Source organism: Miniopterus schreibersii (assembly GCF_964146895.1).
Source record: "Miniopterus schreibersii genome assembly, chromosome: 12".
Taxonomy (NCBI): domain Eukaryota; kingdom Metazoa; phylum Chordata; class Mammalia; order Chiroptera; family Miniopteridae; genus Miniopterus; species Miniopterus schreibersii.
The window spans coordinates 21,244,935-21,261,401 of NC_138112.1; the positions used below are offsets into that span (position 1 = coordinate 21,244,935).

General features: G+C 44.7%; 1 protein-coding gene across 4 annotated transcripts in view; it reads right to left on the reverse strand.

Moving 5' to 3' along the window:
• AMOTL1 (angiomotin like 1) overlaps positions 1–16,467 on the reverse strand; it is a 139,943-nt gene that overhangs the window by 53,629 nt on the left and 69,847 nt on the right. For all 4 annotated transcript variants that reach the window (XM_081155582.1, XM_081155581.1, XM_081155583.1 and 1 more), the window contains 2 exons: positions 9,834–9,983; positions 4,518–5,442 (listed from right to left, as the gene is read on the reverse strand). In XM_081155582.1, the coding sequence (XP_081011708.1) occupies positions 4,518–5,442; positions 9,834–9,983 (1,075 nt within the window). The remainder of the gene's footprint in view (positions 1–4,517; positions 5,443–9,833; positions 9,984–16,467) is intronic.

Genomic DNA, 16,467 nt, shown 5'->3' on the forward strand with positions numbered 1-16,467 from the left:
CAGGCAAAAACAGGCTAAGGCAATAAACAATATTCTCCCAAGTCCCCACTTCCAAATAAATGCAAACTAAAGATAGACTAGAGCTCACAGCCTGGAGCCGTCAGCAAGGCTGAGTTTGCTCCTAAGTCTTTCAGGATATCCGGAGAGAAAGGATATCCGGAGGACTTTCCTCCTAGAGTCTGGAATACTTTATCAGCATTCTGGTCCTCCTGAAAAAAACACAAGGTGTGATGTATAAATCTGATTAGAAATTCACCAGATAAGTGACACCAAGTGAAAATGTAAATCTTTGTGTCCTCTGCAGCATACAGTAGTCATGCGCACATATGGTGTGAACTGGGAGGTGCAGTGTGTGACACACAGGTCCAGGTTGCATCCTGGCTCCTGCACTTCCCAGCTGGTGCCAGTGACTGAGTTACTTTAATCTCTCTCTAAGCCTAAGGTTTATCATCTATAAAAATAGGGATATTAATAGTACGCACCCCTTAGGACTGTTGGGAAGATTAAGGATAACCCACACAAAGTGCCTGACACATAGGCACTAAAGGTGTAGTCTTCCTGCCAACACCACCTCTGCTCCATTGTTACCCACTAAAGGGAGAAAGGAATTTGAGAAACTGGAAAATCAGGGGAAGTGTTAGAGAACAGTTTTAGTTTACTCTGAATTCATTAAATATATAAACCATATGAACACCAAACATGAAGAACAATTTCCAAGATCAAATAAATCTAACTACTAAAATAGACCCTCCCAAAATTTAAACTAGCTGATAATTTCAAATTAAAAGAAGGAGTTAACACTAATTAGCAAAGTTTTTCTAATTATAATGACCTAATGTTGGTCAAAGTACAGTGAAACAGGCACTGTAATATTTTTACAAAGTTATCCAGTATCAGAAGCCTTTTATTAAATGTTCACTAAAATCTATCCAATAGTTTTATTTCTAAATAATGATTCCTAAAGAATAAAATCAAAATATGGGAAAATTTGATAAACATGGTGATGTTCATTTGTAAAGTGATGTAAGTTATATACTTTATGAAATGCAGCAATGTTTGTTATAAAAACAAATATGGTGGAAAAAACATTGTAATCAAACACTATCCAAAAAAAGCTAAGATACTAAACTCAATATAATTTATGATTTTAACACGTGAAAAAGTTAATTTGTATAGGAAAAAGTTTAACAGTGGTCATATTAAGAAAGTAGGATATTTTAAGTAACTTTTAAACATCTTTAGTTTCCACTTTGGAAATATGGGCAGATTTTTTTGAAAAATAAACATGCATGTGACTAATGTACTCCAAGCTGCTCTGATAAAAATCAGATCATCCACCGATATTCATTCATGCGTTCACGTCCGTTACCCGTGTAGCCGGCAAAAGCCAAGTCATTGTTCTGGAAGTGCTGTGTTTTCACCAAGTGAGTCAGAACTTACATCCAAATGCTTGCCTTTTTTTAATTAAAGCACAATTCTCTATAGGACAACCTGTCCCATCTTTTTGCCTTGTCTTCATTTCTACCCATTTCCACTTCCAGGTCCCAGGAAAAGAAAGACGGCACAGGACAAACCAGAGCCTTTATCCACTGTCAGCTCATGTTCCCCGGGCATCCCCACCAGCTACCTCACCTTTGTCCCTCCATCTCCACCAGCCTCACGAGCTCACCCACGACAAAAGCCGAGGTGGTACACCAGGCCTTCACTAGCGGCCCCTCCATGGCGTTTCCCATGAAAGTGCTTTACAGTAATGCACCACACATCTCATCTTTAGCAGATCAGAGCAGGTGTGAGAATAAATATTCGCAACATATTCAGCCCATTCCTGCAGCACTAGGCAAGGAGATGGACTCAATGGTCTCACTCAGAGGCCTCTCTTCGTCCAGGAGTCTATGATGTACTGACCCAACAGCCTGCAGCTTTCTAAACCATCACCGTTAGCGACAAACAGATAACCCTTTAAGCACAAGGGAGCGTGTCAGTGAAACTGGAGAGTCCAGCTCATCTTTGGAGTCAAAGATAGCTTGAACCTCACTCACTGCAGAGTTTCAGATCCAGCCCTTGGAGCTCAGGCCACAGTGAATGCGTCTGAAGCAGGATTGGTGTGGATGCAACTCTGTTTACTCTGTCAGCGAGGGCTGTGCCGCTGGAGCCACTCTGGCTAGCCATGGCCAGGCCCACAAAGGGGCCTTGTGGTTCTGGGGCCCAGCCTCAATGGCCTGTCTGTTACGTCTCCAGGGACATTTTGATGTCATGTCAATCCAGCTGCCAAGTCTGGCAACTGGCTCAAATCCCTCATACATTTCTTCTTCTTTCTGACGTCACAAATTTGAGACAAATGACACTTTCACAAATAAAGGGGTAGCTCTCTCCAAGAAGTGCTTCCCTCCTCCCCTTACTACACCTCCCACCTTATATCACATCTGCTGCCAAGTGACAAAAAGCAAACCGATCCACTGTTATGCGTTGCTGTTTAACAAACAGTAAAGCCAACGGGAAGGAAGGGGACTTCATTTGGGGATATTTTCACCTTCTGTCAAGCTCTAGAGGTTGAGTTAAACATTCAGGAAAAAAATGTGAAATATCACAAATCAAACTCTGATACCATTCTTTGGGATAAAACACCGTGGATTATTTTAAACAATTATGTGGTACAAATACCAATGTGGTACAAATACCAGAGATCTGAAGACTATTTTTTCCCCCTCTTCAAACTTGATAGTTTTTGAGTTTAAATTTCTCCTTTGGTTTAAGGAGCTATAAAAGAGTAAGAACAGGAGTCTCCAGAGCCCTGTCTTGGATCCCCCAGTGGGATCATACTATGCCCACTTCAGGAAGGAGTTCTGCTGCCTGGCAGAAGTCTAAATGTTGGTTCACTGCTTTAAAGCTGCCAGTCCCTACCTCAAGGGGGGAAATGTGTGAGCACCTGGGCACTGAGTGGACGGTAGGCCAGCTCTCTCTGCCGAGGCCCAGCCACTCCCTTTTTAGAAGATGTACCGCCCAGGTATGCCTGCACACAATCGCTATAGTCACATGGAGAAGCCTCAGCACATTAGATTCAGAAACAGATAAAGGCCTTTGTGAGAATAAAGACATATCCAATAAATAGGCAATGGCCACTTGTCTTCTCTCATGCTCCATGCTCTCCTCAGGCAGAGTTAGCAACATCTAAACACTGGCAAATCCCCAATTTCTCTCCTGAGAGCTTGATTTCCAATTATTTTCAACTGTCCTATCCCTCAATGTCCATATCTAGGCAATCACTAAATCCTGTCAATTCTGTTTCTCTACCTCTCTTAGTATGTAATGCTCCCCTAGACCATGGCCTGAAACCTACAACTATTGAAACTGTCCCTCAAAGTCCTCACGGCCTCCGATCTTCCTTTCCTCCAATTCATCCTTACTGCCACTGAAGTCAGCCTTTATATTACACATCAACATAGTCTCTACTTAAAAACAATTGTTTATGGATAAATTCTGAACTCTATACTACAACACTTAAAGACCTTCACCCACTGGTCTCAGCTTCCAAATCCAAATACATCTGCCACTTAACCACACCCTGTCCCACTAGCTCTGCAGTATTGCAGCTCATTCCAGACAAAACCTCCTAAACTGTATGTCTGAAGAAATGACATCTCCCCCTCCCCCCAGCAATAGTACATCCTGCTACTTCACCTCTACCCCACAACTCTTATTTACCCTTGAAGGCCCAACTCAAATGTCACCTCCTCTGGGGAGCTCTCCCCACTCCTTCCAGCTGTGAGTCATCCAGCGCTCACTGGACACTCCTATCCTGAAAGAGCACGCTGCACTGCAATGTGTTCAGATGCTGGTCTCCCCTGAGACAATGCTGTAAGGTCCTTGAGAGTAAGGACCATATCTTCATCTCTGAACCTCGTATAGGGCTGCACAGGATACACACTAAGTAAATGCTGTTGACTCCATCAACCAGTCAGAAGAAGAATCAGGATAATGGAGGGAAAGGACATTGATGACCAGGATACTTGAGCCAAGCTCCAGCTGCCTCAGAGTGTGTCCTGTGGAAATTTATTAATCTCTCCAGGCTTTAGCTTGTCATCCGTTGAATACAGGAATGGGACGGTATGATTTCTAAGGTTCCTTTAACTCCTCCATTCTAGCATTCAGGCTACATTTTTCTTTAAAACCTACAATGAAGAAAGACTCTATAAAACCCCTTAGTAATAATATGTTCCAGGAGTTTGGATGCTGTCCACAGAGCCAGCCAGGAAAATTCCTGCTTTGCCTGGCCACCAGGCAGAGCTCCAAGGACAGCCAACAACTGAGGCTCCTCCCCTGAACTCATAAATCCCCAACTTCCCTCTGTTCTGTTCTACTCTACATATTTTGGCCCAAAAGTGGCTTATTAAATATTATGTACAGAAAAACAAACAAACTGATGACAAAAACCTAATGTGCCTTGAAAATAACAAATGCTAAAAATGTGACCGCGGGGTTTTGCAAAGCCGAGGGAAATGGCTAGACTTGATAATCACCTCGTTACCCCATACTCCGGGGGCGGCTGGTACCTCAGGACGGCCACTTCTGTTCTTGCAGGCTGGGGAGCAGGGTAAGGCTTGACCATCTCGTGGAGCATCCCTGGGTGCTGGTCACTATAGAAAAGTCCATGCTCCTGGGTCTTGCTGACAGGGGACATCATCTGCTTGGTCTTGAAGGGGTACTCGGGTGGAGGACCCCGGGGGTCCAGCACTTTACCTGCAGGCTGGGCTGGGGCCGGTCCCCCTCCTGCCTTGAACCCCTTGCCACTCCCCGAGCCAGGGAGGTGTTGCTTAACGCCATTCCTCTCCAACGACAGCTGCATGATTCTCTCACTGAGAGAACGGACGTGGCCCTGCTTCAGTTCTTTCAGCGCCTCGTCCTTATGCGCCTGTCCACTGTTGGCACGGTTCACCGTGGGCCTCCCCTCAGTCCGCGACTTCTGGCTGGTACCCCCGGCCATGTAGTAACCATGCCCTACAGCCCCCTGCTGCTGCGGCGGCTGCTGCTGCTGCCCCCTAAAGAACTGGGACTGGGCCTTGGCCTCCTCGTAGGTGGGCAGCTCCTCGTTGTTCTGCTGGGGCTGTGTGGACCGGACCTGCTTCTCCATCACCGTATTGTCCACCTGGTGTTCTTGACCCTGCGGTTCCTGGCGTGCCGACTGGTAGACCATTTGTGGGTCTTCTTGAGCGAGGTTTTCCGTGGAAGAAAAGTTGTTTGTAGGGTGGGCTGGTCCTGCACTCCCTGTGGCCTGGTGCTGAATGGCCAGCAAGTTCATGTTCTCGGTCGGGGTGCCATACCGCAGTTGTTCCTGGATCAGCCGCTGTAATACTGTTCCAGCTGCCGCATCCTCGGAACCTCTCATTTCCACCTCTGAGATCCTCAGGAAGTTCGGGGCGTGGAAGTTACAAAGAGGATCCTCAACTACAAGATAAACATAGGAAAGAAAGGTATCAGGCTGTTCCACAGGAATATAGGTCTGTAAGTATGTGGTAAATAATTAAAATTCTAACCACAGTACCATGTAACAAGGTTTCAAACCCACCAGGCCTGCATGTACCCTGCAGTTTCTCATCGAAGTGTTTCTCCAATTCCGAGTGTCTCTAATACTCTCCCTTCCCTGGCCTCCTGCTACCTCTAGGCCTTGCTCCATCCTTCAACCCTTCCCTTTCCTTTCATCTCCCCACTGGCCCCCTCTCTTCTTCACATAAACATGCCATGTCTTTCCCACCTTAAAAGAAATACAAGCAAAAACCAAGACCGAACAAAAAGAAACCCTTTTCGAGGGCCTACGTATACCTCTAACTGCCACCCTGCCTCTCCCCTTCCTTTCCCTTTTAATTGTCCTCAATACGCAATCGACACTTGCTGTCTCCACTTTCCAAATGCTCCGTGCACTGCCCTCCCTACTGCTCTGATTAGTAACCAAGCTCAGTGAGAATTTTCCAGCTCTCATATTACACAACTAACCCTTCTGAAGCATCTGGCATGATGATCACCCATTTCTTAAAATGCTCTCCTAACTCCGCAACTAGGTCCTGGCCCCTGCCTCTCTGTCCGCTCTTTCCCTGACTCCCTTTACTTCCTCTGCCCCTTGCATTCTGGTATTTCCCACAGCTCTGCCCTGATTGCTCTTCCACCCTCACTCAACAGAGTCTCCCAGGTCATCACAGCCACTGCTCATCTTCAACGACTGACTCATGACCCACACATCTACAACCGCCAGCTGATGGCCCATGAGTCTTTCAAACTCAACATGTCTTCTTCACCCCGAAAGACTTACCCACCCAACCAACCCCCGTATCCCTGCCTTGTCTAATTTTTGCCAAGCCAAAAACCTGGGAGTTTTCCAAACTCACTTCCTCTCCCTTACCCTCAACATCTAGTCAGGGACTGCCTTTCAATTCTACCTCCAAAATCTCTCTCCCAACTCTCCTCTTTATTCCCATGCCAATCTCCAAGTTGATTATTAATAACCACAATACAACCACAAGAACCATTTTTAAAGTGCGTATGATATGCCACTGTACTAAGTTCTCTCCATATATTCATTTGTTCCATATGAATCATTAATTCCCCCAATCTTACAGATAAGAAGAGGTTTAGAAAAGGTAAATCACAGAGGTCACAAAGGTAGGAAGAGACAGAGCCAGTATCTAACTCATTCCACAACAAAATCTGTGTTCATCCCACACTTATAAGCCCTCAGCATCTCATATCCAGGCCAGTCATTCCAAAAGCCTGCTCATCTATTTCTCCAACACCAGTCTCATTCCCATTTCCAAACCCACCCCTCAGACCACAGCCTGTCTCCCACACTCCCCCACACTCCCCTGCAAGATTGTTCAAACAGGAAAACCTAATCATATCAATCCTCTGCACAAAATTCCTCAATAATTAATTACAGGATGAAACTGACATTCTATCACGCCGTGTAGCAGGTACAGCCTTACCTATCCAGGAACAGTCCATGCCACCACCACCACCTACCACCCTCACAGGCAACCCCTTGGAGTTTAAGCTGCAGTAATACCTGAGAACATACAGTTCCCAGACACGCTGGCTCTCTCTGACCTCTAGGCCTTCGCTCAAATTCATTCAAATTCATTCCTCTGCCTAGAAAGATGAATCTCACCATGTCCTCCCAGGAGATTCCTAGACATGCTTCATGTCAGGGTGCCAAAGCTGCCTTCTGAGGAAATGCTTTCCTGCTGCAGCCCAGCAGGCTTGAGCCCTCCTTCTCAAACATCCCCACTCCATTGACAGATATCTCAGGAGAGCAATAATCACAGGAGATGGCAATTATTTATTTACACAGGCTTTAAGCTCCTTAAAGGTAAGGATCACACATTCTCATCTGGGTCTCCATAGCACACAACCCAGTGAGGGGGGTCAAACATTTAACCAGTAAAAGAACACCTACACGAGCTCCACGAAATATACAGTTTAGCCCTGGCTGGGTGGCTCAGCTGGTTGGAGTGTTGTTCCATTCACTGAAAGGCTTCGGGTTCAATCCCCGGTTGGGATGTGTAGGGGAGGCAACCGACGGATATTTTTCTCTCACATTAATGTTTTTCTCTCCCTCTCCCCCTTCCTCTCTCTCTAGGAATCAATGAAAGCGTATCCTTGGGTGAATTATATAAAATCTACCCCATTTCACAACAGTACAAGTAGTATATTAAGGATATCATGTAGCATTATGATTGTAAAATTTCTACCACTTACTACTGGCATGACTCCGAGCAAATCACTCTCTTCTAGCTCAACAGCCTCACCTGTAAATTGAGGAAGATGAACTAGACCATCTCTGAGCAGCCTTCAGTTCTACAACTCCATGCAATGATGGTTCTATGCTTCTATATATACATAGAACATTTCATTTCCCCATAAACCATCTTCTTCCCCATGGTTGCCTCTTTTTTTTTTTTTTAACCTATAAATGGCATCCTCATAGGAGTCATCCTGATAGAAATTTCAGATTTACTTTTGACCCTTCCTCTCCTTTGCTTCCTACATTTAATCAACTGCCAAGCTAGGTTCTCTTAGTCCACAGTGAAAAGAGAAAAAATAAAGGTAGTGTAATATGCTTAGGAGATATATAAATATACGTATCCTCACACATATACATGAGGATGTACACAGATACCTGTCATTAGGTTTACCACTAGGATTATATACCACTTATTCTCTTCGATGTTAAAACACAAGAAAAGGTGACAATATATGACATTTTTAGTGTCCCTACAACAGCAAAGACTGCAGCCCTAGCTTCCATGTCCTCGGCGACTGCCCAAGTTCTGGTTCTCCTTACCAGTTGCTCAGATGTCCTGAGTAGCCTCCTAATACCTCTAGCTGCCGGCCTCTTCTCTTTTCAGTCCACACTATGTTTATTCTTTACTAGAATTCAAGCACCAGAGGGTGGTGTTATAGCTTTCTGTGTTATAGTCACAGGCTGCATCAGTACTATTCTGATCCACAGTCAAGAAATAATGATAGAGTAAATTAAAGAACTTCCCAGACTGGTTCCTGAAGCTCAACTCTGACTATATCACTCTCCCTGTCTCCCCCAAATCACACCTCTGTGACCTCAGGCATATTACTTGGCTTCTCTGAACCCACTCTCCTCTGTAACACGGACAGACTTCCAATCTGCCTCACAGGATTACGCGTGGAATAAATCCACACTTATTCCTTACCTTCAGAGAATGTGCACTGCAACTGAAATATTCCACAGCAAAATATTTTAAACAGTAAAAGCAGATCATGGAATGTCCACACAAGATGAACTGCCATATAATCATAAGAAGTGATGAACAGCCTGGCCGGGCGTGGCTCAGCGGTTGAGCATCAGCCTGGGATCCAGGCGATCAGGGTTCGATTCCCGGTCAGGGCACATGCCCGGGTTGTGGGCTCGATCAATGACTCTCTCATCATTGATGTTTCTATCTCTCTCTCCCCCTCCTTTCCTCTCTCTGAAATCAATAAAGATATATTTAAAAAAAGAAGAAGAAGTGATGAACAACCCAAGTGTGCCCTGCCCGGGGCCATCATTCCCTCAACAAAGACTGGCTAAAACCCGTGGTATTCAGGCATCCTGACAGATGCTGGGGGCAGGAGGGCAAAAGGACGTCCTTACCCTCAAGATAACCGATCTGAAAGGCGAACGAGCAAATCCAAATAAAAGTCAACATTTTTAAATAAACTTCCATTGAAATAAAAATATATTTCCAGAGGAAAATGATTTTTTGTATGAATAATAAAAGGAATGGGGTCTCATGAGGCACAATAACTATTAAATTCTCTTTTCATAAGCACATTGGGACCCTGAGATCCATCCCTAAAGTGGCTTTAAAAATCCCCTCATAGTTTTACCAATCTCCGAAAGCCCTCAAAAACAGGCAGAGAGTTTTTACAAAGGAGGCTGTTCCTTCCCTACTACAGTTCTGAATGTTTTCTGAACTGCTGAATTATTTGCAAAAAGATTAAAATGAAGTAGACAAGGAAAAATAATAAGGAAAGATTCTGAGAAAGGATACAAAAAAATATTTTGGAATTAAGAGAAAAATTAGGGAATAAATGGTATCATGCTGAAGTTCCTACATACCTAGGAACTCACAAATTAATAATAAAATTGTTTAATAACACCATAGCACAAACATTAAAAATAAGGCACCTGCCAATAAAGAGACAACCAATAATCCCATATGCTGATTTTTTTAAATGAGCACAGAGAAAAAATTATGCAAAAGAGCTAGAAATGAGACACATAAGACCATTTTTGTGTTTCCAACACAAGTGCCAGTAAAGGAACTTACCAACTTTTTCCCTGATGGTGCTGCCGGCCTCCACCGTCAGAGCAGACGCTTCATGCCTCCCAGAGTAGAGCGGAAAGTCTGGGAAAAAGTAGTTGGGGTCTTCTAGAACCTGGACAGGACTACTGGGACTGTAACAAGCAGGAGGGGGACCTGCAGGGGAGAAAAAAGCAAAGTGTTTATTAGCACCAATAACGGTCTCCTCTCCTCCTCCCTGTGTGACTCACAGGAGCCGGCGAGGCATTCTCCCACATTTCAGCTTGCAGTGGGAGCTCTGTCTTTTTGATTCATAAAATTCCAGAGTTACTATTCAGAATTACCCCCAAGTCGAGCCACCCACCAAATTGACCCATGAAGTCAAAATAACAATCTTCAAGACACGCTGAGCGGAGGCGTGGACACTTTCAAGCAACCCACAGGGCAGCACCACCACCAAGAATCAAGTCACAAAGTTCCAAACAGGCCAGGAGGGGGACAGGAAACAGGGACTCAAAGAGGCCAGAAAAGGAGCTCTAAGATGGGAAGAGCAGCCAACTCGGAATAGATAAAAGATACAGAGAGGGGTGGTCATCTCGCCAGACCACGTCTTAGCAGGAGCGAGTCCTAGCCCAGGACAGAGCGCTCAGCCCTACTTAAGGTCCCTGGAGCCTCATGTGGCAGCGTGGGGCCGGGCTCATGGGTTCTGGCCCTCTGCCAACCACTGGCCTTTCAGCTCCAGTTTATCTGCTTTGCACACAAACCGGAGTGTGCTTCTTGCTCCAATTAAGCATGACTCACTGTTCAATCCCACAGTCACTGAACAAGAGATGCCGCTACCATAACTCTGATACAGCTCACACAGAGTCCTGGGAACACTCAGCAGGATGGGTCCACCGTCTTCTCTCTCTGCACCGATTTCTCTGTGTGGGCTCCCAGTTTAAGGCTCTTTTTGGCAAAGTAACTTAATTTACTCTCAGGGAAAGAGTCATGCTATTTTTTTAAAGCCTTGCCTAAAAAATAACTCCATTACAAGAAAAATAATGTTTCTCAGCAGTCACTTCAAACTGGTAATCTGAAACTTCTTGCTAGGTCTGCTAGGTCTACCCGTTTCCCACGGGGCCAAAGCTAGGAGTAGAGAGCTAGTGATTCAGAAGCCATCGATGGGAATTCACTTGGCGTCTTTCTGAGTTTTTTCACCTCATGAAATATTTGTATGTGTGCTCACATGTATCATAGGCATGTTTGGATTGGAGAGGAAAAAATTGTTTTTACAACTAGAATATTTATCCTGTAAAGTTAAAAGTAAATAATGACACTGTGACTTTCATCTTAAAGATGAATATAAATCACGTATGAATGACACGGTGTATGAAGATTAGCCTAAAACTGCAGTTCCAATACATACGGCAAGTATCTGTCAGTGGTCTCTTTTTGGCCAACCTGAAAGGACTACTCTGGAAAGAAACTCAGTCTCTTTCTGGGTCTCATCCTCTCCATCTATAAATCTAAAAGTCTAGGGCTAAAATTAGGAACCGTAATGGCCTAGATCCAAAGGCAGATTCAGACCTGGCTTCTACTTCAGGCAGGTGGAAAATTTTGGTGGAAAATTGGACAGGGGCAAGGTACAATCTTGGCCATACATTATAATTACCCAGAATTTTTAAAATCCTAGTACCCAGGCCTCACCCAGACCTCCAGGGATAGGGCCCATGTATGTGTATTTTATTAAGCTCCCCAAATGACTCCAATGTGGAGCCAAAGTGAGGAGCCCTCTGCCAGTGGAGAACAGCGCACAGGCAAAACAAGGCACAGAAACACATTTCGGCACCCTGAGTCCTACTCCCAACCCAATCAGAGTCAGAGAGGTGTTGAGGACCCACACACTTCAACACACTTCAAGAAAAGAAAGTGTGATTTATTTTTATTTTTATTTTTTACAGTAGATCTGAGTCAGGAATGACACATGCCAGCACATTACAACTTTGGGTGATACTAGTCACACGACTAAGAATTCTAAGTGGTAACAGAGAGTGGATTGCTAATAAAATTGAGGCCTCACTAAGGATATATGTGTATGTGAATATGCATATAAAGGAGTGTGTGAGAGTATGTGTGTGTGTAGATATACACTTTCAATATGGAGCTCAGTTAAGAACTTTGTGCTAAGCCATTACTGGTCACTATAATGTTCCCTGGTTCTCCACACCCGGGAGCAGGAGCCTGGGGAAACCACCATGGTCTCAAGATACCACTCCCACCCAGCAGCCTCTGCGAGCCTGGCTCAGCCCCAGGACTAAGTAATGGTCCGTTTTTGTGGGGGTTTTTTGAGACATCGATGTGAGAGAGAAACATCGATCAGTTACCTTCCATACGTGCCCTGACCAGGGATCAAACCTGCAACCCGGGTATATGCCCTGACCAGGAATCAAACAGGCAATCTTTCGGTGCACAGGGTGATGCTAAACCAACCGAACCACTCTGGGTGGGCAGTGGTCCAGTTCTGAAAGGTGTCCGAGCCACTCAAGGACTCTGCTGGCTCAAGTGTGTGATACATACATGTATTGCTTCTGGAGGCTTCACAAAGACTATTTCCATGTAAGGTCCTCTGAACTTAGTAACTTACAGTCACCTGTTTCTTTCAAACCAGCACCCTATCTAAAGGTGATCACTCACACAGCTTCAGTCTGCATGGGGAGCGTGGCAAAAGCAATGGACAAGTTAAAGTTAAGGTCAGCGTAAAGGTGTCAGGGCTCTGTGGGGTCTCCCCTGGAGAGGGGCATGTGCAGCTCCCAGGGTCCAGCCTTGAAGGAAAGCTCAAGATTTGTCTGTATCGCACTTGACAAAGGGTGAAATTTGGAAATTCTAGTTGGAGGGGTCAACATTTCTGCCCTATACTGACTATGACCCATGTCGTTCATCAACAAGAACCTTTGCTTCTCTCTTTGAGCATGACTGGTTTTGGCTTGCTTCTAAAACACTCAAGGCTTCCTTCCCATTATGGTTTTATGCTGCTACTTTCTTCGTAAGTGTCTAGAGGCCTTTAGGTAATGTGATCCTGAACAACTTTTTTCTCTTATTCAACAGTAGCAATAACAAAGGGCCCCACTGTTGGAGGAACACTTAATTAAGACAAAATAAAGTGAGTTTCCTGGGGGAGTCAAGGGGCAAGACATGAACCCTGGTGACCTGCTCCTCTGTTTTACCTCCACCGTAACTACTTACTTCCCTAAGTTCAGATTCTGAATCTGTAAACAGGCCAACGCAACAGGCTCAGAAGTTTCCTTAGGACACTCAAACTGTCGCCCCACTATCGTCCAACTCTCACACGGCTGGGAAATCACCTGCCCTTACATTCTACTGCCAGCATGCCCCTCGCTTGCACCTAACCATGCTGGCTATAGCTTTATGTTCCGATTCTGTTTGTTTTCAAGGCTGTCTACAATCAGACCCCTCCCTTAGATGTCGTCAGTCTCGCTGGTCCCCTCAGCATCCCGTGAACCTGTCATCTCCATTTTCCAAATCCCAGCTAAGAATGCTATCCTCTAGCTTCACCGTCTCCTCCACAATTACTGTAAAGTTCTCTCCAGTCCACTTACCTGTTCAGCTTATCCCCACACCTTCCCCCTACACTGCCCTTCCTTCCCTCAACTGCCACAGCAATTATGATTGGAAGCACACAACTTAGCACTTAAACATCAACTGCCTAGTATTTTGCAGTAGTCATTTAATATAGGCTAGTGCCACTGCCCTGGGAAAGCTTGAAGACAGGCATCACACGAGTACTTGCTACTTTCTGCAAGCAGTATGTATGGTGTATGCTCTCTTACTATCTGCTGACTGATGGAGAACTTGGCGTTGTCCTCTGGGATGGTCTCACTACCAAGTAAGTTTGAAGACAAGATCCCTTCTAATCCACTCTGAGAGCACCCGATGATTCCTTGCACCCCGCAGTTAATTCCCTGAGATGAGAGAGCACTTGCTCTCCCCTTTGCAGTTGACAGAGGACAGAGGCCCATTCCTCAAAGCCTCCATGAACTGCAAAACAGCTCCCAGGTGTTATTTCACCAACATGCACAACATTTGGTCAGTTCCACGTAATCCCAAACCTCCTAATGCAGTTACAATTTCACTTTCTAGATTAGAATAACCTCCTACAACTTTAAAACAGAGATTCCAACCATAGCAACACACCATTCTGCAGCTTCTCCTTCTTTTCAAAGAGGTAAAGAATCTGCTGAGTGTGCCAGTGGCCTCAAAGTTAAATATAAGCAGCCAAGCCTTCTGATTCTGGCAGGTTTTTCGGGTAACTGGAATACTCTGCTCAAGGAGACAGATGCCCTACAAGCAAGGTTGGAAAAGGGCCTGGGGAATCCATGACTGATACCTGAAAACTAAGGGCTAGTCTGTCCCTTAGCCCTCATGTGAAACCAAGCTAGCTCTTGTGGGTTAGCCAATTCACACTTTAGGAAGCTGAGGCCGAGTGAAGCCCAGGTAGGTCAGGCCATGTACCCTCCTCCATGAACACCTGCATGCAACACACACATCTTTAAAAAAGAAACAGGAAGCTCCACCACTAAACAGAGCACACACTGGAATATGCTGTCTCACTCTCTTGCCCCTGGGAACCAATACTTGAAACCCAAGATGGGGAGTGGGAAGGTTGGGAAGGGGGAGGTTTCCAGGATCCCCATTCCCTACATAGTATGGTCTTCCTGGGCACCAAACCTGAATTCTGATCTCTGCACCAATCCATCTAGTGCAGAACACAAGTAAAATAAATACACCAATACCTCTTTAATTTAGGCTCTCTCAAAGTGGTAGGTTGACTCTCCCAACGTCTTGTGGTGAATAGTTTATCTAAAGTTGTGTGAACTTCACCTTTGTAATGCTTACTTAGACATATCTCTGTGATGTTATCAGTGTGAACCAAAATGCAGAAGGTATGTTTAACCTTTAAAGTAGCAACTGAGTCGACAGGGCACTGTGCTAGGAGCTACAAATACAGAGAAATGAGGAAGACTGTCCTTCACCTTCGCATGCTAAGATTTGGCTCTGCAGACCAATGTGCACCCAAATTTCAATGCAGAGTAAGTGCTCTGTTAAAGGGACACAATGCTGTGGAAGCCCAGGAGTAACTCATTACTACCTATTGATGGAGGGAGATTATACGGAGCTGAAATGACAAGGAAAAGGAGACATGTGAGCTCAACTGCAGGATGTATGTTCATCTGCTGTGGGGGGAGGAAGGGTGCTGGTGGAAAGATCAGCCCAGCACCATAAAGGAGGAGCATAGAAACTGAGTCATGAGAGTGCCTCATCTCTTAAAGGAAGGGAGAGTACAGTGTAGCTTGGGTATGGGTAAGGAGGAGGGGGAATCCAGTATTTAAGGGAGCCTTTTAGAAGCACATTATTTTCATACCACTATAGAAATGGAAAATCATTTAGAAATTAGGTGGTTCAGCTTCCCACTACTCCCTTCCATATTCCCAAGAATCAATCACCTCTAAATACTTTTGGTGTTAGGGAGCCTTGCACTCACTGTGTAAGCCTTAGGGGTAGGTTCTACCTCCCATTCCAGAAGCCAGAACATCCTTCCCAGTCCCAGGAGTAAGAACGATCGACCTAAGCTCAATCAACTGGATGTTCCACCTGAAGACATTGAATCTTGAGGAAATGGTACAAAGACAAAGGGTACTGATAACTCATCTGTGGTAACACTTTGACCAGAGTTTAGGAACAGCAGTGGTTTTCACGGTGGCCCCATCCTCACAGCACAAGCAGCATACCCCTGCCTGGGTTCCCGGTGTATCTCAACACAGGTTCCTGTCCATTTCCTGCCTTCCCATTAATTTTTGAGTTGCCCAATGTATTCCCAACAAATCCCTGTTTTGCTTAAGTTAACCAAAGTCACTTTATGCTGCTTACAATCATGAACTTGTGAGAGATATAAAGGCTTACAGTTTAAAAATATTATGTTTTCTGATTCCCATTCTAAGAACATGGCATTGTTTTTATGTTAAGCACTACATGACAACACAGTGTGCCTTGCATTATAGTAACTCATGTCTATTGCCTTTGCACAAACCCTAGAGAAACACAGGCAATTATCCCAAGGTTTCCTCCCTCTGGAGGGACTTCCTCCCCTTAAGTCAAGGAAACTCTTGCTTTGCACACACTAAGTGCTGACACACGTATGCCAATTCTCTGTCCTCTGAAGCTCTACTCTAGTGCCACTTCCTCCAGGAAGTCATCTACCCTTCTTTCCCTAATACATATGCCACTCATCTGTGCTCCCGTATCATTCCATGCAAAAATATATTGAACTGCTTATGTATTTAGGTTTTTCTCTCTCCCCATTAAGTTGTTTAATAGCAAGGGCCATGTCTTATTCATCTTTGTATTTCCAGTTTCTAGCAGAAATAAGATCATAAAAGCGCTCAATACATACCTACAATTCAATGAATCATCCTCATAGGTTCGACAGTACTTAGCAGTTTCTAGCACAAAATGGGCACTCAATAAATATTTATTAATGGAATTAAGATACATTTAAAAATAACCAGTTATAAACATATTCTTAATGCTACAGAGCTTAAATCAAAGGTGAGTTTCTTTCTTTCAAACTCCTCAGGAGGCCAAGGCTGGTAAAAGCTACTGG